At 45.7% G+C, this 21,363-nt stretch overlaps 1 protein-coding gene across 12 annotated transcripts in view; it reads left to right on the top strand.

Annotated features, from left to right (window-relative positions):
• The window catches only part of Nedd4l (NEDD4 like E3 ubiquitin protein ligase), a 315,839-nt gene that overhangs the window by 271,322 nt on the left and 23,154 nt on the right, over positions 1-21,363 (top strand). For 9 of the 12 annotated variants that reach the window (XM_075968470.1, XM_075968469.1, XM_075968471.1 and 6 more), the window contains 6 exons: positions 754-951; positions 5,719-5,796; positions 7,966-8,020; positions 13,051-13,109; positions 18,704-18,769; positions 20,283-20,512. In XM_075968470.1, the coding sequence (XP_075824585.1) occupies positions 754-951; positions 5,719-5,796; positions 7,966-8,020; positions 13,051-13,109; positions 18,704-18,769; positions 20,283-20,512 (686 nt within the window). The remainder of the gene's footprint in view (positions 1-753; positions 952-5,718; positions 5,797-7,965; positions 8,021-13,050; positions 13,110-18,703; positions 18,770-20,282; positions 20,513-21,363) is intronic. The other 3 variants (XM_075968476.1, XM_075968478.1, XM_075968468.1) reach the window with 1 other exon arrangement.

Raw genomic sequence — 21,363 nt, 5'->3', positions numbered from 1 at the left:
TGGTGCCGTTCTCTGCTGGTCTTGTACCATTCCTGTTGTGTTTGCTCCCTCATCAGAACCCATAACTCTTCCAAGTAGCGATGCTTCTATTGAGTTGTAGAATGCAGTTATTGCTTTGTTCATTTTTTTCTTTGAATGTAGGGTCTTCCATTGTGTGGGTACATGTCTCTAATGTGTATTTTCATCTCTTAAGTCATTGCTGGACATCTGCTTGTGCGCTTTCCTGGTTATGTTTTAGTGGCAGCCCTAAACCTCACAACTGTTGCTCAGAAGAGCAAGGGAATTGATGAGTAAATTAAAGTATCCTGAGGCAAGCTCCTACGCAGTGGGAGTGGATGAGGGCACTTCTAGACTGGTGGGAATGTGGGGTGACAGCAGTCGTTCCAGGTGGCTGCCTCTACCGATGGAGGTGTCCTTTTGGACCCTAAAACCCAGCAGTGTGTCCATTAGACAAAAGGCTGTTTGAGGGCAGGAGCTCATCCTGCTTACCCTGAAATCTCCACCCATAAAAATGGTATTTTGGGCAGGCATGTTTGGCAAAGAATCGTGACTATTCATCCTTGATACTGTTGCGTATCTAACCAAGAGAAAGGTGTAAGCTTAGGTTGGTTTGAAAGTAAATGGAGAAATGGGGCTTGGGGGAGTCTCTCCCTCGTCGCTGTCCAAGGAAGAGCTTCCTGCAGTACCGACTGCATTGTGGCATGTTGAATTGGCACATGGTGAAGAGTTCTAACACTCGTTATTGTTCCTTAGGGTGCCAAGGACTCACCCATACGCCGCGCTGTGAAAGATACCCTTTCCAATCCACAGTCCCCTCAGCCATCACCTTACAACTCCCCCAAACCACAACACAAAGTCACACAGAGCTTCCTGCCACCAGGCTGGGAGATGAGGATAGCTCCAAACGGCCGACCCTTCTTCATTGACCATAACACAAAGACTACAACTTGGGTAAGGCTGCTGCTTTTATTTGCCTCCATTTTCACCATGAGCTCCGGTGAATTCCTTTCTTTTCTGACTCGGTACTCGTGGTTCTGGTGGAGGAGTTTCTTCACCAACTCTGAAGCAAGTATCCTGATGGGTGGGTGCTGTGTCTGTAGACACAGATATTAGCCACTGGGGTACTGTACCAGCTTGGCAGTTCTGGAAAGCTCTGGTTTTATTCATTTGTTCCATTTGCGGGGGCAAAGGTGGCCTTGGCGTTACTAGTCTTTTGACTTCATTTTATCACACCCCGTGTTGTTGGTAATTGTATTGGGAATTAGGTAACGTCTTAAACTAATGTTTTCTCTATCTCTTTTTGCTATACACATCTTCTACAAGAAGAGTCATTTTCTCTCTAGTGCTCATTTCAGATCAGCATTTTCTCTTCCTGGGCTACACTTCCTTTCTTCTCCATGGACTAAAAGTGTATGACTGCTGTTCGCAGGGAACATTTTGACAAAACTGACTTCTCCTGCCATGCTGCTTGCTCTTTCACGTGTTCTGAAATCCCGTGTGGGAAAGAGCCAGTGTGTCGCAGTTGGGAGAAATGAGATGAAGCCCAGGCGAATGCCCCCGTGTCCCCCAGTCAGCTCTCCGTTTCAGCATAGTCAGAGCGAGCCCTTTTAAGGCAGCATAGAGTTCTTTTAAAAGTTAGTATTCCTCTGTCACAAGGAACCTAGCCCTGTAATTCAGCCAGACTTGGTTCTCTTGTTTCCATTTGGTTTGGATGCAGCAGGAACTTCGTTTTCCTGCCTGTCTAATCTGATCATATAGAACAAGCTCGGGGATTAAAAGTGCCCTTTCGGCATCTAATCTTCTTGCTCAGAACTCACGCGAGTGTTTCCCTGGGTTGCTCTTCCGTCCTGGACCAACTGTACACACAGGCACTCTCAATTCCTGTTTCTAGTTGTGGTGACTGTCCAGCTGATGGGACAGCAGTATTATGTTAAGGAAAGGGCTTCACCCAAGGTGACCCTGGCCTGGCTATCATTTACACTCAGTCTGTGGTGTAATGTTAATTCAATCCCTTGAGAATTGGTCTAGAGGGCAGTGTGATCCTGAAGTCCTGTGGACAGAGGTGCAGTGTGTCCCCACAAGGGCATTCTTGGCCACTGGGGTAGGCCTGCGCCTTCCTCGGTGGGATGTTTAACGTCCTTGGCTTCCACCACTAAATGCTAAGTAGCTACCATCACCCTCCCGATATAATGATGATCAGAAACTCAGCCGAATTTCCAAATACACCACAGTGAGAACCGCTCTCAGGGCCCTTCCCTGATTTGCAAAAAAGGAATTTACTTACCTGCCAAGAGCCTTCCCATCAAGATCTGATGACATTCATTTGGTAAGCTGATAACTACCTCTAAGGCATGGAATGACATGGAGGTTTGTTTGACTCACCTTCGAGTCAGAAGATAGCATTACAAGCTTGTGGGATGGGAAGAAGAGAGGAGCTCTTTGGCAAATGGAACTGTGGAGATTGGTTTGAGGTCTTTTTATTTTTTATTTTTTGTCACTGGCACAGAACCTCGGCTGTCTTTCTGGTGTTTCCATTTTCCACGGCGCTACTGGGGTTCCAAAGCTTTAGCCAGAAACTGGAGCTCCAGAGATACGGGATAAATATCATAAAAGTCAGAGGATTAGTGAATGGAGCCACTGTGGCTTGCCAACATAAGCTATGATTTTAGTAATGTGAACTAGCTTAGTAATCAAATCCCCTAACCTTTTCACAGCCTTCACGCCCCAGCTGCAGTAAGTGCGGCTGGGCAGGTTTCATTTTAAATAGCACTGACTTTATTGCTGGCACCGGTGCCAAATGAAACCTGCTCTTAATTACCAGTTATCTCTTTTTAACCCAGATTCTTACTATTGATTTGCCCACTTGGGCACTTAATTTATTAGAACGTTTCATTGCTGCTGCCATTGGAAATGCTTACGCCACAGCTGGAAATTCCTCGTTGCCTGTGTTAACTAATGCAGACGGAGACACCATTCAGCATTGTCACCCTGAAAAGCAGATTCAGAATTGCCTGTCCACCTCGGCAAAGGATGGGAGGAGGCAGGAACAGAAAAGACACTTTCTGGATTCAGGCATATGCACAGTTGGCATTATGAGGTTACTCAATGACTGTATAGAATCCCTCTGAGTGTTCTAACAGAAAAAGGAAAAGCAACCCTGGGAACAGTGAGAATATCCCTTCTTCACCCTTCCCCCTGTACTGTAGGTTCTTGAACTTCACCGGGGGCATGAGAAGGCACAGGCCACTGTCCCCGTTATATACACTGAGAGACTGAGAGTCCATTGAAGCGTATCTACAGCACAGCCTTTACACACACAGGTGATGGAGGCCGTGTGCCAGCAGTCTAACTGGAATTAAATCTGACCACGTTTTTAAAAATTAATAATAATGGATGGCTTTGGCCTCGCCAACAGCAGTGCATGCTGGGAGTCCCTAGGGACCTCAGCCTTCGCACCCCTCTAATTAAGGGAACAGCTGGAAGCATGCGTGTTGGTGTATTGATGCCTCTCACAGGACAGGGCATCAAGCTGCTTCACAACAGCGCACCGTATGCCTTAAATTACAGCTGCCCACGTTTGCACTAACAAAACCGACTATAGCCTAGGTGTGATTGCTGAGAATAAAAGAAAAAAAGCATACAGGATTTTTTTAACCAATTTGTATGCCTGTATTTTATGTATTTTTTTAAATCAGAAAATACCTTTTATTCTCTCGCTCTCGCTCTCTCTCTCTCTCTTTCTCTAATACACACACACACACAACACACACACCCTTCCCAAAGGAAATGGAGGAATAGCCAAGTGCATTTCGTCATCTGCATGATTGGTTTCTGTTCCTACCATCGAAGATCTCATTAGTAACCCAATCTTACCATTACTTCAGTATTGTCTGTCAGTGCTCTCAGGCCTTAGCTGCCTTGTCACGTGTCTGTCAGCTACAGAGATGCCTACCTCCTTGAGTTGTCCAAGGGACAGTGGCTTCGGTGGTTCTTACCACATATCCCTTACAGATGGACTTCTGGCAGCTGCAGCCATTATTTTGATTATTGCTGGTACAATAAAATATGAGTCCGTACCCCGGGGCCTGCCCATGCTCTGAAGTCTGGTTTCCATGCAGAGCCGCTTTAGCCGCCCTGCAAAGCTGAGCTGTTGTAATGTTCTTGCTCCCTTCCCTTTCCTCCCCCAGGATCGGGTATTTCCATTCATCTTAGTTTCTCTTTCTTCTCTGTGTCACCTCTCTGTGGCCTGCAGAGCCAGTCGTCCTGGACGGCTGACTTCACTCATGGCTGGCCTTTCCTGTTAGAGTACCCAGAATCCCCACTTCCTAATAGCTCCCTAGGCTTTCTGTAAACCTGGCTACTTGGGATTTCAAGGGTCCCCGGCAGCTGTGGCATCGCCTGTCCCAGACCAGAATTAACATTAAATAGTACATCTTGTGAAGTTCGTTTAAGTCTTCTGTCTAGTTAACCACCTCCAGCCGATAGCCCGATGGTCCACTTCTTGGCCTCTCTAAATGCTAAATCCTGGCATAATTCTGTGTGCCGCAGTATGCTATGCTGGGAATACGACATCTCAGCCTTTTGAAAGATGCATTCACTCCAGGGTCAGCATCCGTCACAAAGTGCTCCGATGATTTATGTCTTCAATTAAAACCTTCTCTCGCTTTCAGAAAACGAGGCCACGCGTACCGTTTGTGCTCTTTGATATTCTTGCCATTTCCAAAACCCTCTGACTTTGTTATAATTCAGTGCCCCTGGCTTTCACCGTGGGTTCGGGAAATTGATGAAACAGTAAACCTTCTGATAATTTGACAGCAGCGCAGCCTGCTTTCACTTTGATGAGATGGAGCTAGTGTGTCAGATGTCTCAGTGGTTTGCTTTTTACCTTGGGTTGACGGTGTTATTGTTGTGGTTGACTGGGCATCATTCTGAGTTTTATTGTTTTCTAATCTCTCAAGTGTAAGAGCTGTGGATTTTCTAAGCCTCATCGCATTCTAATTGGCTTCTATGTAAGTGAGGGGCAACTCCCAGCTCTGGCAAGTCAGTTGGGGGAGCTGGGATTCTGAGACTGTTCTCCTCAGCAAAAAGAAACATACACAAGGGATGTTGCAAGATTAGATGTCTATTTTTTTGCAAACCATAAACCATGACCCAAGATGTCAGAGTATATATTTCTCATCCATTGATCCCCACACACACACACACTGGCCTCACATCCTTTAAGGAAAAGAATCTTATCAAGTTTTAAGAATGAGAACCTAACCATCAGAACTCAGTCAGGAGTTTCATGCAGGTTGCCTGCTACCACACATATGATTTCATATGATGAAGCATTCCATCTCTAGAATAGCACATAGGCTATCTGGTTAGACAAATTCAGAAAGATTTGGGGACACCCAAGTACTAAGGAGTGCTGTTCTTAAAGAGATAGTATTTAGAGACTGTGAACACTCACCCTGTCTCCATCTCTGGGGAACAGCCATGCATCCTCCATCCTGGTTGCCTTTCCTCCTGCATCTTCACTAAGTCTTGGGGAGACAGTTAATCTCTCTTTGAAGTGTTTGTTCTTCTTTCCTGAGACATGGTAGCCAAGCTTCCTCTACCAAGCAGAAAGCTGGGATGCCTCCCAGGTGCCTGGAAACACGGAGGAAGGGAAGGTGCCAGTGAGGGTGCGCGGGGAGTCCCTCTTAACAGCTGCCATGTACATTTTTCCTGCAGGAAGATCCACGCCTGAAATTTCCAGTACACATGCGCTCAAAAGCATCTTTAAACCCCAATGACCTGGGCCCTCTTCCTGTGAGTATGCTTCAGAGACATGCAGTGGTCTGGAAATGTCTGCTTAACCTTCTCAGCGTTCCTGGAGAGGTTGTATGTCTCCTCCAGGCTCTCTAGGTCCATTGGTCGGTATTCCTTAGAAGGGCTGATGTTAGGGCAGTCCAAAAGGCACATTATAGTGTATGCAATACCAGTACTTGTAAAAGACGGCTTTTAATTACTAGCCCTTGGTAGAAGTTCGCTTTTGATCTAGGACATGTACAAGAGGTGCACACTGCAGGTGCCACTTTTAGCAGCATGCATTTATTTTGTAACTTAGCAACCACCAGCTACAGCCATACTGCTAAGTCATAGGAACAAACCCGTGAATATACTGTGGAAGGAAAAGGCACCAATAACCACAGGAAGTTAGTCTCCACGCCCTTTAACCTATAGTTTTTTTAAAGTGTTTTTCCCTTTGTTGTGGATTCTTTATAAACCTCCGGGGGGGGGTGATTTTTGTTTTGTTTCACAATTTTGTTCTCTTTGGGAGCATGACATAATTTGGTCTGTACTGAGTTTGGGATGAAACTTTTACTGTCTGCCTTTTTCTACAGTGTGCCATCCATAAAAAATGCTGAAGGTGCAGAGACAGGGTTGGGTTGGATTTGGTTTGGTTTTGATTTGGGGTTCTAGTTATTTTGTTTATTTATTATTTTTTTAGACAGGCCAGGCCAGCCTGAAGTCAAAATCCCTGTGCTGTCACTTCCCACATGCTAGGATAGCTGCGCAGACCACTACGCCCAGCCTCTAGCATTGTTTGTAAATGGAAATGGTTATTCTCTTCCAAGGAAAGAGCCTTGTTGTAGGATAGACTATAGCAACCCTTGGGACGCAGAGTTACGGGCTCGTCTTCATCTGTAAGATTCGCAGTTAACCCTCACAATTCCTGGAACCCACGTGCAAAGCTAGACTTGGCCATGTGCACACCTGTAGCCCCTGGTGCTGGGGGTGGGGGGCAGACTGAAGAGTCACTGGCGCTTACTGGCTGCTAGGTTAGCTTTTCTTAAAACAGGACACCCAGTGCCCTCCTCAGACTTCCACATGCATGGGCATGTATACCTGCATACACATGTGCACATACACATGCACATACAAACCCCCCCCCAAAAAAAGAAAGTCTATTGTTTGACTCTTTTCTATTTCTGAGTCAGTAAGGCACGCTGACCTTATCTTAAAAAGTACCCAGGTGTTAGGGCTGTGACTCAGCAGGTAAAGCACCTGCTGTGGCAGTGTGGGGACCAGAGGTGAGAGCCTTAGAGCCCACAGCAAAGCCCACAGGTGATCCAGATGGGTGAGGAGGCAGAGACTCAATGCCCAGAACAGGCTGGCTAGCAGACCAGCCAGAAAGGAAAGCTCCAGAGTCTCTAAGACTACCGTCTTTGTTAGGATAGAGAGCCATCAAGGAAGACAGCAGACATCGACATCAGATCCCACACCCATTCCCACGCTTACGCATATGCACCTTCCTATATACACACCCAGATGTGTACGGAAAGGCTGGTTGGTTGTCCAGAGCTTTCAGTTCTTCTTTTTAAATAGTGAGAGTCCTCAGCACTGGGCTACTCGGCCACTTAATAAAGCCGCTGTGTGCTGCATGTGTAACCGAGCCCTCCTTCTCCTTCCCTGAAGTACACAGTAGGTGTTTTAACTAAATGAACTCTCCACACTGAACTCTTTAAAAATGTATCTTAGATTTATTTTTTGTGTGTCTTATTGTTTTGCCTGGATGTGTATATTTATACTACGTGTATGCCTGGTGCCTACAAAAGTCAGAGGAAGGCATCAGAGCCATTGGAGCTGGAATCGTGGATGGTTTTGAGGCATTGTGTGGGTGCTGGGAGACAAACCCAGGTCCTTGGCAAGAGCATCAAGTGCTTTTAATGTCTGAGCCATCTCTCCAGCCCCCTTTTCTGAATTCTTGAACAGGTTACCATAGAACACCATTTCTGGTCCTTCATACAGGGAAAGCTTGAGCTGACGCGACTTGTTAGCTGTGCCCCCGAGTTAGCATTGTTTGACATAGTCTCCGTGTGAAAGTATCCCTAGCAGGGAATAGGAAAGAAAAGTCCTGGAGAATTTAATGTCGCCTTGGGTTTGGGAACCACTAACTGATGTCTCTCCTCTCTCCCTCGTTTTCCTGGATGCTAGCCCGGTTGGGAAGAAAGGATCCACTTGGACGGCCGGACATTTTACATTGACCATAGTAAGTAGAGCCTGCTGTGCTCACGGATGTGACCGGGCACTGGAAGGGGAGGGTAACACACCGTGACAGTGAAGCTTTGTCATTTTACTCCCTGTCCAGGTAGCCAGGTGTTGTGTGGCGAGAATGAGCCCAGAGAGTCAGTGCCCTCATACGGTACTGTGCCTTTGCTCCAAGTCTGCCTCAGAGTAGTCCCTTGAGCTTTCGCCCAACCTGACCTTGTGACCTATTAACTTTTTTTTTAATTAAAAATTTTTCACTGACAGTCCTTTGATTTTTTTTTGCGCTTTTAATAAGTACACTCTGGACATAGAAAATAAGATTAGAAGTGATGATTTAGTTTGAAACAAACAAATCCACGTGAGCGGTGTTCTGGGCTGCGTATGCTTTCGGAACCCCGCCTTGGCGGAGTGCCCGTTCTGACCTTATTTTCTATCGTAGCATGTGGCCTTGCACCTGGCACACTAATGATACGTGTAGTGTATTTGCTGAGGACGTTTGCTTTAGCACCTGTGGATACAAGTGTGCTTTCTCATCTCATCTAAAAGTTAAACTAATCAATGTTTGCTTTTAGCCAGAGAGTTGGTTTTGAAGGGTTGGGGGGGGCCAGGGTTCATTCTTGAGACAGTTTGTTCTTCATGGAATTATATTTGTATATCCCTAAAACTTTGGGAAGGAGGCAGGGAGGGAGGGAGGGAGGGAGGGAGGGAGGGAGGGAGGGAGGGAGGGAGGGAGAGAGGGAGGGGAGAGAAAAAAGTGTAAAATAAGGCTTCAAACAAAGTTCAAATCCAAGCGCAGTCAGCAGTATTTAGTTCTGTGCTTTCATTTAATCTGTAAGCAGGAAGCGAGCACAGGTCTCAGGTTTTGATAACTGAACAGAGAGTATACTGATGAGCCTTTTGTTGAGAAGTCTCACCCCAGGCAGTGCTCACACACAGGCTGGTGGCCATCTCAGCAGGGGGGGTTGGTTAACTCCTCCCAAGTGTCACAAGGGGACCTAGTATACTCCAAGAACTTGCCTTCAGACATGAGGTTTAGTGGGTTTGAAGTCAATGAGAAGGCCCAGCCAAAACCCAGAATATTTAGGGGGTTGGGCCACCCTTGAACTTAAGTCAGATTATTTCTAGCTATATAAACTTTGCTTTTTGTCTTTGTTCAGAAAAACAAATGCTGAGTTATGTACTTTCCAGCACCGCACTGCGAGCCTATCGTTGTCAACACAAACACTCTCAGTGTATGGGCATGCGTTACCTTCCCCCGGAATACTGTTTATTCTGAATTCTGAGAATTTTCTAACTGGGGCTAGGTGACACTCTTAGTGCCACTAAAAGCAGTTCTCCAGAATTTGCCAAGCTTTGCCCTGTGCAACCATAAAGGGATGTGTGGCAGTGACACCGTTCTTCTGCCTTTCCCTCAAAATCTAATCTGTCAAGTAGAAAATCCCTGCCCTTTTCAAAGGCTTTCTCAGGTCAGTGGGTACTCCCCAAAACAGCTTCAATCACCTGATGGATACGATTTAGGAATTTCTTAGCTTCAGAGTGAAGTCCCTCTTCCCAAACAGGTAGCTAGCAACACCACCATTCCCCTGTGCCCTCATCCTGCCCACAGGTCAGGAATGAGGCTTCACAGCGTCATAGGTATTTCCTACACTAACAGTGCTTGTTCACCCAAGAAGCAGACTTTCAGCACTGGATGCTTAGGTTTGAACAGCTTGGTTCACTTGGTGGATATTTATTGATGAGGATTTATTTATTGATACTTATTTATTGATTGATGAACTCCTTCTGGGTAAAGTGCTAGAAACATATCTAGAATGAAATCTCTGGCACACGTGGGGAAAATATTTTTCTTACAAACCAGATGTGCCCAGAAGCTGAGTCATTGGCGGTTGTCTCTCAAATACAAAAGTTAAAAGAGAAATTCCATTAATTTTTGCGTTACCAAACCTATGGGCAGCAGCTGCAGTGGCTGTGTTTCTCATCCTTTGCCTCCTTCTTGTCATTTGATTTGAATTTCGTGTCTCAAAGGTAAAAGGTGTGTTTTGATTCAGAAATCCTTCTTTAAGACACCAGCTAACTGTCCACCCCTCATTCACCGACTGACAATACTTGACTGCAAATCCACTTCGTAGCTCAGGAAAATGTGTGCGGTTCTAAGCGCTCCGACTATTTGTGAGCGACTTTATTTTCACTATTAGCATCATTAAATCATCACAAAGATAATGGTGGATTTTGCTAGATAACTATTTGAAAATAGGGACTTCATTCTGAAGGTAAATAAACTCCTAAATCTTATCCAACAGCCGATTAAAGCTGTTTTGGGGGTAACAACTGGAGCTCCCATTAAATGTTGAGGCATGCTCAGCAGTGGAGAGGAATTGTGGGATTGGACACCTATAACCCCTGTCCTCAAGGGCCCATGTCCAGCAAAAAAGTGCCAGAAGCTGTCTTACATACTATGTTGGAAAGCAAGCCTGTCCTCTGGGTGTTCAGCCTGATGGTGGCTGAAGATGGCTTTCTGAGTTGTGTTCTCTTGCAGGCAGATTTTGAGCAGGAATCACCCTAAAGAGCTCAGTGGAAATCAATTTCCAGAAATGGCCAGCAGCTCCCACACTGGGAATGGGGACTGCCCCATGGGCTCTGTCTCTGAAAACTCTAAAGCTTTAGTCATGATTTGTTTGGGTGTGAAGAGACATTTGCAAGGGCATGACTGGTCATACTCTACCATCCCCAAGGGCGGTGGTTCTCACATAGCAGATAATCCTGCACATCAGATATTTGCATTACAATTCATAACGGTAGCAGAATTTACAGTTCGGAAGTAACAACAAAAATAATTTTATGGTTAGGAAGATCACCACAACATGAGGAACTCTGTTCAAGGGTTGCAGCATCAGGAAGGTTGAGAGCTGCTGCCCAAGGGAATGCAGTCCTGTTCTGCCTGGTCAGCATGTAAAGAGGCTGGTGTTTGTGCTGCAAACAAGAAGAGCTTCAAAGGGCTTTCCCGGAGTCCAGCGACAGTGGTCAGAGATATTCTTGAGAATAAACTTGGAGCAGACCTGTGGAGGAAATCTTGAATAGAGGCTAGTTAGGCCATGGCACTGGAAGTCTAGAGTGTAGAATAGTCCAGGAAACAGATGCCACAAGAGAAGTGATGGCAGTTGATGGTCACCAAGGACAGGCAAGGACATGGTCAGGTCAGTGGATTACGACCCTGCTTTGGTCACTGAGACAGAGACCTGGCACAGACGGTTTAAAAGAGGAAGAATTTAATTGGGCTCACGGTTTCAGAGGTCTAGCTGGTCCTTTGCTCCATTAGTTCTAGACCATCGTGGCTATAGAAAAATATGGCAGAGGCTATTCTTCATGGCAGACAGGAGGAGAGTGACAGAATGTGTAGGCTGCTGGGCCTTCTCAGTTCCCTTTTAATCCATCCTAGCACCCAGCTTGCAGGAATAGAGCTGCCCACATTCAGGCAGCTCTTTCCACTACCCTCTTGGTTAATCCTCTCTGGAAAAGCCCTCACAGGCACACCCAGTGGTTGGCTTCACTGATCTCAATTCAGGCAAATCAACCATCCGGGTTAATCCCCAGGCTGCTGACTGGAGTGTCCGGTTACATGGGGCACTCCTTGGCATGGGTGACCACCTGCTCAGGAATCTGAGGGGACCCCCGTGCAGGTGTCAGGGCTGGAATCTGGCATTCAGTCTGGTCATAAGATTTGGAAGTCCTCGTGTGTTGGGAGTGGTTGGTTTGATCTCCTGTTTTGATGACAAACATCCAGCCACCACAGATATGACCCAAGCTGCTGTACAAAGACACGGTTCTATCCAGCTGCATCCAGCTGTAACCCACTGTATTTTGTGACCTATATTTGATTGGGTTTGATTTTCTATCATCTAAGTAGCAGCTTTTACTTTCCACAGTCTGCTCTTTTCAGAAATTAGACAGCCTAAAATACCACCTGAGTCCGTCAGTGTTTCCTGAAGCAATTGAGCTTTTCACTCATCTACTTTTTCTACCCAACCAAAAGGCATAAATAAGCATTGTAAAAGTGTAGCTTAGGATTTTGATGTTTATTTTGTGCTTTCGTGAAGTTAATAATGTCAGGGTTTAAACATTTAGCTGAGGTGCCTGTTAAAGTTGAGTCCGCAAGTTACCATCAGCTCATCGGCAGGCTAAGAATGAACAGGGTGGGTTTTCAGGGAGAAATAATCCCCCCTTTCTTTCTATTCACCTTAGAGGTACTGAACCCCAACCTGCCCTCTCCATACCATCTGAATCCCCCAGCCCTCCACGTGGTGCCATGTACACGCAGGCCTCTCTGACGCCTTTTAATCGTGCACAGGCGAAAGCACTCCCAACCCAGGCCGTGGCTCTGCACCGTCACCTGGGCCACCGAGTGATAGGGCAGCTGCTGAGAAGCAGTGTTGTTCACACCACTCTCTGCTGAGCGAGGTTGCAAGGAAACCCTTTCTCTGGAATCCTCTCAGCTGTGTCTAGTTCTTTTCCTTTTTTCTTGGTGATCGCCTCTGCTGCTTCTGTTGTACGTGCCTATAAGAGGTGCATGGAGTGGATTATTCATTTGTTCAATATAGAATCCGTACTTGAAAGCCGTTTTGCAACATCATAAGCAGATTTTAAGAAGTATTTGAAATGAGAACAAAAAAAAGAAAAAACATGTGTATGCGTGTTAAGTTCCTAGGGAGCTAAAACTTCTTAGGCCTTTTGGAAATCAAGATCAAGTTATAAATCCTTGCAAGTAAAGGGGTTTATAATCGCAGATTTACCAGACTGCCTGCTGGAAACTGCAAGGAAGTGGTCTTAATTTTGTTGCGCATTTTTAATTTCTTTTAACTAATCATATATATGTTTGCCATGGACAGCAGAGTTACCTTCTAACCCCCAATACTAAATGCTCCCAGGGGTCAAGCAAAAGGGGCTGGATGGACTATACAGAATGAAATCCTTTCTTAAACATCCTGTCTACAAAATGAATTGGAACTAATGCATTCATGGTTTTAATGTTTTCAGACAGCAAAATCACTCAGTGGGAAGATCCGAGACTACAGAACCCAGCCATCACGGGTCCGGTCAGTATTCTCCTGTTCCTCCCCTTCACAGGAGCTGTGGCTGCTTCTAACACACCCTTCTTGTTTATTCCTTATTACTGTGATGTCTAGAGACTGCTGGGAATAAGTAGATTAAGATTCAACCCAGCTCTTCAGTGAGTTTTCCAAATGGGGAACAGCTGCCTGGGCCTTTGCTTCAGACTGGAATTACAAAGGAAGAGAAAATAGTGTTATAATAGCGGATTGAAACGTTATCTTCCTGGTCCCCTCTAAAAGGATGGTTTAAATGTATAAAAGGATTTTTCTTCTTTTTTTTAACAGTAAAGCAGAGTTTGGTTGAAGATATTTTAATATAGGCTTAAGCATGAGAATTAAGAGAAAGAGAGGCACTCGGAAAAAAGGAGAGAGATACTTTTACCTAAGTGTGGATACAGGCTCCTTGAGAGAGGCATTTAAGCTGGGCGGTGGTGGCGCACGCCTTTAATCCCAGCACTCGGGAGGCAGAGACAGGCGGATCTCTGTGAGTTTGAGGCCAGCCTGGTCTACAAGAGCTAGTTCCAGGACAGGAACCAAAAGCTATGGAGAAACCCTGTCCCAAAAAATCAAAAGAGAGAGAGAGAGAGAGAGAGAGAGAGAGAGAGAGAGAGAGAGAGAGAGAGAGAGAGAGAGAGAGAGGCATTCAGCCATGCAGTGGTGGGGCTCGCCTTTAATCACAGCACTCAGGGGGCAGAGTTAGGCAGGTCTCTGAGTCCAAGGCCAGACTGGTCTGCTGGGTGAGTTCCTGGACAGCCAGGGCTACACAGAGAATGCCTGTCTGTCGAGAGAGAGACAGAGACAGAGAGACAGAGAGAGAGATGGGGGGGCACCAGTATTCATCTTTATAGGCTGCGAAACCAAGCATTTATAGGATGCTGTCATTTGTTTTAGGCCAAGGATAATAAGGGCATGCCAATCAACTGGAGTCTGTTTTTTCTTTAAAAGCCGGTCGAGAAGAGGTAGCAAAGCTGTGGGCCACGCATCTTCCATTCTGCTGACTCCCTGACTTTGGCCTAGTGCTGCTCACACATGCTGGCTAGAAAATGCCCCTCCAACTTAGGGGTATGATCCCCTGAGATTTCGCAGCACACTGTATTCATAGGCAGAGGGAAAGTCCTAAATCCTTGCGTGCTAGGGACAAACTCCTCAGCAGGGAGTACATGGAGATAAGTTGGGGCGATAGAGACAGGAAATTGACTGGGACCAACAGGAGATTGCAAATTTGGGTCCTTTTAAAATAATTCAAGAGCACTCCAGCACAAGTTTTGGCCCCTCAGTGTTTTTTTCATTGACAGGGGGAGGTACTCGTGAGGCTCCTCCTCCCTCCCTCCACCCCCACCCCACCCCTCCGCCCCGAAACTGTTGGCAGTTAAAGGTTGCTGTAAGTGGGAGGCAGGATGATGTCTTCAACGGTCCAGCCACAGATAAACTGTTCCCATTCTAGGAAACCCTTTTGTCCCAGTTAAACTCAGTGGGTCACAAACAAGGAAACCCACCAAAGTAGGAAAGAGGTGTGTTAGAAAGACGTGTTTTATCAGGAATACGCGTGGGTTGGGGAGGGGAGCGTGAAAATGACTTACGTTCGCGTTATGCACAATTGGGAAACTGTCAAAGAATTTCAGGAGAATTCTAGAGCAAATGAAAGCAGTGTGCTGAGCGAGAGTCTTAAGAGCTGGAGAGAAAACACTTAATTTCATGGCATCGATGTGATCTGTTTGAAATTATTCTTAAATTGCATGCTCATTTCATTTGGAAGCTTAAGTCTGACCATACACATGCGTGTGGATCAGTAACTTCCCTTCAGCTGTCCGTTTGTTGAACTAAGTGGATTTGTTCAGCTACTCGGCAGTTTTCTATAGAAAGCCCTGTTAGAAGAAAGCTCATAAGCTTTCCTCCACCGAGCTTTCGGAACACTCCCTCACTACGGGTGGCTTCTTTGTGACAAAGTCGTAGCCACAGTCGGCCGTTCAGTGTATGTCCCCACGGTTGTTGAAAACAAGAGGAACTACAGACATTACTTTCTCTAGAGACAGACTTGCCAAGCTCGGCTCTTTCCAAAGATTTCCACCGTTTGTCCGTCACCCACCTCTGCTCAAATAGTACTTACTAGTTACTGAAAGTTACTTAGCCAGATGTGGTGTCGCACATCTGTAATTCTACTCTTGGGAGGATAAGAGTTCAAGGCCAGGGTGAGCCATTTAGCAATATTCTTTCTGTCTTTTAAAAAGGAAGAAGAAAATTACTTGACATCCTAAGCTCTAGCAAATTAGTCCCAAGAAATCTCTTTTAACAGGAGCCTTGTTTATTCCCCTTATTAGAAACATTGCTTCTTTCTGTAGGAATATGGGTAATTACAATTTAGGAAAGACATTTGGCTCTCGTAACACTCATTTCTAAATAGTTAGGAATTTCCATATAATTTTTCTACTTCACTTATAGATTAAATAGGAATCTTCCTTTATCTGTGAACATATAAGAAAGGTCTCTTACTTTACTACATAGTAACTAGAGAACATTGCCTGGAATGTTCATGGACAGAGAATTGAGTTGGATTTTTGATTTGGGTTTTGGTTTCCTGAGCTAGGGTTTCCTTATGTGGCCTTGACTGGCCTGGAACTCACATGGGCCACTGTGCCTAGAAGCTATAGAATTTTTATGATACTTCTGACTTCCTTGAAGGCATGGTCATTATTAGAAAATGATCTGTTTGTGTTTTTTACCTTTAGGGAAACAACCTTTCTCCCCATCTTTGGTTTTGCACGCACCCCCACCCCAGATTTTCTTCCTGATACAGTACCTCATGGTTTACTGGCTTAACAACCCGGGCAGGGCTAACAGTCTGTAAACCCAGAGTTGCTGCCCTGCTGCAGTATAGAGGCGCTGAGAGTGGGAGCATCCTTAGTCCGGTTGGCCCTTTCCCTCAAATACTCAGTTCTGATGATTGCATAATCCTGGAGGGTTTTTTTCTTCTGTTTTTTTTTTTTTAATATTCCCCCATATCCTTTGACCTTCAAACTGGTGATAAAAAAAAAAAAATTGTCAACCTGATTGCCATGTCTTAGAAGGCAAATTTTTTTTCCTCTGGTGATTTTTTTTTAAATTTACTCACTGTCTTTGATGTTCTTCAAGCTCACAGTCGCATGCCAATTTGTGGATTTCCCTTTGTGGGTCTTACCTAGCATTCAGGATCACCCGTGGGTTGGGGTGGGGGTGGCTATATCCTTCCTCTGGTCTGGCAAACCCTCAGCCATTCTTGATTCACACACTGCTTTCCCCATCCTTCCCCATCCTCACTCCAGCCAAGCGTCTGCATTGCCTTCAGTCTCCTGCCTCCTTTTCTGGCTGCATTTTGAGTTGTTACTTTATTCTTCTAGTTAATCCTTTCTTAAGGTTTTTACAATTTTTTTATGTGTTCATTGTGCCTATTAAGTGAGCGTGTTTAATTGTTCAAAGTTCTTTGGGGTCTCATAAGTTTTCTTTGTCTTTTCATTTCTGTATTGCCTTTTAAATTATCCTTTCATATTCTGTCATAAAGATACTGCAGAACATCCTCTCTCTGATACTCTGTTCTCTCTGGTCCTAGGAGCATTCAGTCTCCTACTTGTTATGTCTAGATGTTCAAAACACTTGTGTATTGTCTGGGTGACGGTCGTGCATGCATGTGTGTGTATGTATGAGTGTGCATGTGTGTGCTTGCGTACACCCACACAGCCACAGGCACTATTCCCCCCCGCCTTGGGAGGCTTTTAAATTCCTGGCCAGCATTTGCAGTCACTTTCTTGGCCTGGGTTTATGCTACCTGAGTAGAGTAACTGTGGCCCTCACACCCACTTGGATACAAGCATGAGGTGTGAATTTATTCTAGTCTGTTTCCTTTAGAATGTCTCCATTTACATCCCTGGATAGAGATACAGCTCCTTCTAGGTTCCCTGGGCCTGAGGTTAGCTTCCCCATAGCGTTTTTAGTTCTAAGCCTAGGCCGGTCTCAAATTCATGGTCATTTGCCTCAACCTCTCAGGTGCCACCTAGCTAGGATATTGAAACTTTTGCATAGTTGTATCTGCCTGAGACCTCGAGCCCACCCCACCCCCAATGGAGTCAGCTTCGCTCCACAGAGAAGGCATTCAAGTTTAGAGGAATTCTTGCCCAAGTGCCCTAGTTTCATTTCTGCTACTGTGACAAAGAGCTTGACCCAAAGTCACCTAGGGAAGCTTACAATTCAGGTTATAGTCTGCAGCATGATTAATAAAAACCCAGAGACACATATTGAGGTTAAACCTGAAGGTCAGAAAAGCAGAACATCCAGCCGCTGGCTCTTACCTCTACCTCAGTCTGAAATGGCGATCCTGCCTCCAGGAATCTCAGAATGAGACTGTGTCTGAGAGCTGTCTCCTCCCGTCTTATATTCCTCTCTAGTGCTGGAATTAAAAGCATGTACCACTACTGCCCGTTTTCTATGGCAACCTAGTGTGGCTACTGGGATTACAGGTGTGTGTCACCACTGTCTGGTGTATAAGGCTGACCAACGGGGCTGTTTTACTCTCTGATCTTCAGGCAAGCTTTAGTCTACCAAGTGAGAACTCGAAGGCAGGCCCACTTGCTGTTCCGTACAGCATTGCTTCCAACCACAAGAGATGCTGCATGCTGACTCACAGGGGCTTGTCCTTAGCTAGCTTCCCTATACAATCCAGAATCATCCTCCCTGGGAATGGTGTTGCCTGCAGTGGGCTAGGCCCTCTTCTAAAAACTGACAATCAAGATGATCCCTAGGCAAACATAGGCCAAATCTGATTTAGGCAGTTGCTCAAGTAGACAGTCAGAGCCAGCCAGGACACCAAGTAAAAAACAAACCTTGTGGTCCTCAGTCTGAATCCTTTCTGAAATGCCATTGACTCAGAATTCCCACTCCTTGACACAGCTATCAGCCCGCTGCCCTTTCTGCCTCTGTGTTTCTCTCTACAAGTTGTTATGTTGATTTTGTAGTGCTGGAGGTGAAGCCTAGAGCCTTGCACTTCCTAAGCACACTCTTTGCTGCTGAGTTGTGCCCCCATCGCTTGGTGTTTTGAGACAGCATCTTAATGTATAGTCCAGAATGGTCTTGAACTCACCATCATCCTGCCACTGCCCCCAAGTAAGGAATTCCTAACATGAGTAGCATGCATGGCTTCCCACAAAGACTTTTCAAGTATCACTTGGAGTTGTGGGTTAAAATACCATAGCCTATAACACTTTGGCTCCAGGAAAGACAGATGATACGATGATGAAAGATGCTTGTATCTTTGTATCTCTGTGTGTTGCCCTGACTCATACTCTGGCAGAATCATGCAACACACGTACTGGTTTGTGCAGCGCGATCCCGAGATTCCTTGGCTGTCAGTCTAGTTGTGTGGTTATTCCCTCATCGTTTCGAGGACTTTCCCCTTTCCCTGTGGAGACATTATTATGCAGGTTTTCTGTAGAAAAGACAGAAAATGAGTATGTAAGGTTTGCAGTTCATGAAAGTCTGCCAGCATTGGCTCGCTGTACGTACAATTTCAGACATATGTTTACGTTATCTGTGCGTTTGAATCTCTCTTGCAGGCTGTTCCTTACTCCAGAGAATTTAAGCAGAAGTATGACTACTTTAGGAAGAAATTAAAGAAACCTGTGAGTAATCAGCCCTTGGATCAGCTCTGTGTCTTACTCTGTTCCCCTCACCAACGTTACCTCATTGAAATAGCCTGTTTGTGATTTGTCTGTGGACACTTCCCTCTCTTCCCTGCCCTTTGGTCCACCAAGAGCTTCAGTCTGAATTTGCTTTTTAACAGCGGTCATAAGTGAGATTAACTCAGTATCACCTAGCACATCACCTGAAGGGCAGTTGCTTATGTGAGACATAAGAAGGCATGAGATTATTATGGAATAGAAAATAAGACCAGAGACAAGAAATCTGGGGAAACCACATTGAGGGCATCTCTTTCTAGTCAGAGGTGCAATTTTAACTCTGCGACATGGATGTTTTAACGTGAAGTTTACAGCATGTAATAATACTCAGTAGTGATGAGCCCAAGGATATTCACAATTCTCACTAACAGTGTACAACCATGAGACCCGGAAGGCTTTTCCGTTTTACAGTCAGCATTGAGTTGGAGCTGTGTTTGCTGTTGGCATGTCTTCTCACGGTCCCCTGTACCCGTTACCTCTCTGGTGTGGGCCTTAGTTGTGCCCTCAGTTTGCTCAGAAACTTGGCGCCTCTGGACAAGGAGAATGTGAGCCCCACCATAACTCCTCCTTTGCCCGAGGCTGCCTCCCCGTCTGCTCCCTCCAGCTGATGTCTAGTTCTGAGCTTTGTCCTGTGGTAGAGGGATGCTGGCAGCTTCTGAGAGCAGAGAATCCACCCTCTGTCCCACAGTGCAAGTCAGGTTCTTCATTCATAACTAGAGCCTCTTTGCCCCTGAAGCTCACAGTGGGGCACACAGTAATGTTGCTTTGTGAGCCATCCGTGTGTCCTCCAGTGACAAGGAGCTCCAGGGCCGTTGCCCATCTAGGGCAAAACTGGCCTGGGTTTCATCCTTCCAGAACGCTGTTGGCATACCTCACTTAAGTGCTGGGTATCATTCAGTCAACTTTGGATTTGGAGATGCTTCTCCCAGACTTAGTAGGATAAAGGTCCCACTCCCCTATGACACACAATAAACTTGCAGGCATTATGGCTTGCATTTCCCAGCTGCAGTCCCTACCACAGATAAGGCTAGTTCCAGCTTGCCTGGGGATTGTTACTTAACAGTTTAATTACCTGGGATTAAGTCTCTCTTTTGACAGAACCAATATCCGGAGATGCCTGTCAGCAAAGTGCCCGTGTCCACAAAGAGATAAGGATGGGTTTCAGGGCTCAGCAGATGTTCTCCCAAAGACATGTTGCTGGCTTGGCCTGAGCAGAAGTGAATGGATGCTTCTGTGTGTCCCATCTTAACACAGTGGGGTTCCCATCTGTGTGAGAACAAATCCGTAAAGAAGAGACTCCCTGCGGGTCCAGTCGGCACTGCGCATTTATCTAAAAGCTGTCATCGTTTCTACCCTTGTGTTATTTTCCAGTAGGGGAGGGTGTGTTTGTGTGCACACGTGCGCGTGTGTGTGCGTGTTCATACCGTATGCTCACTAGCTTCTCTTTTTCATTTAGGCTGATATTCCAAACAGGTTTGAAATGAAGCTCCACAGAAACAACATATTTGAAGAGTCCTATCGGAGGATCATGTCTGTGAAAAGGCCCGATGTCCTAAAGGCTAGACTGTGGATTGAATTCGAATCAGAGAAAGGACTGGACTATGGGGGTGTCGCCAGGGAATGGTTCTTCTTGCTGTCCAAAGAGATGTTCAACCCCTACTATGGCCTCTTTGAGTACTCTGCCACGTAAGTACATGGACGCCATTGGCCGTGTATTGGCCATGTATTGGCCCTCCCCTGCGGCTGATACAGCTTATTGAACTTAAAGTACAATTAAAAGATGACCCCCCCCCTCGTGAGATTTCAGTCTCTCCCCACCCTAGCACCCTCACAAGTCTAAAAACAAGTTCCGAGCCAACGTGGTGAGGCGCTGTATACCATGAACACCTGAAAGGGATTCTTCTCCTGTTTGGCTCTCAGAATTGAAACTGAAAATGTGTTAGGTTGTTACCAAGGGAGCAGGGCGTTTTTTATTTGTAATGCCATTCTAATTTAAGGGAGGATTTATTAGTGTCAGGCTTCAGAGAGTCGCATGAACAAGGACTGTTTCTGAAGTCATACTACTTAAAAGGCAAATTATGAGGATTTTGAAGACCCATGCCTGGGATATAAAAGATATTACCCTCGTTCCATAACAGAAGAACCAGGCTATGCCTTGCATTAGGGCTTCATCATTGCCTGGCAAGGGAACTGAGGCAGGACTGGGTTGTTTTCTCAGCAAACATTTGGCTCCTGTTTTCTCTGGGCTGAGAATGTTCAGGAGCTTGAGGCTGATCCTAAACTCCCAGTGGAATAATTGATCTTGGCGAAGAGATGTTTATTTAGCTTTGTTCCAGTGTAGACTACAACTGATGTGGTTTCTCCTACATCTTCCTCCTCATACCTATATTATAGGGCTTATTGGGAAGGCTATCTCAGGACAATCTTCAGTTGATCTAGCCAGAAATTGCCTTGGTTGGTAGTGGTTGGTAGTGAGGCTCATGAGAGAATCCGCTGTAGAAAAGGTTAACACCACTGAAGTAGAAAACAAGGTAGGA

This window comes from Microtus pennsylvanicus, chromosome 4 (genome assembly GCF_037038515.1).
Source record: "Microtus pennsylvanicus isolate mMicPen1 chromosome 4, mMicPen1.hap1, whole genome shotgun sequence".
Lineage (NCBI taxonomy): Eukaryota > Metazoa > Chordata > Mammalia > Rodentia > Cricetidae > Microtus > Microtus pennsylvanicus.
Note: the sequence above shows the minus strand (reverse complement) of the source record. Positions and strands in the feature narration are given on the sequence as shown.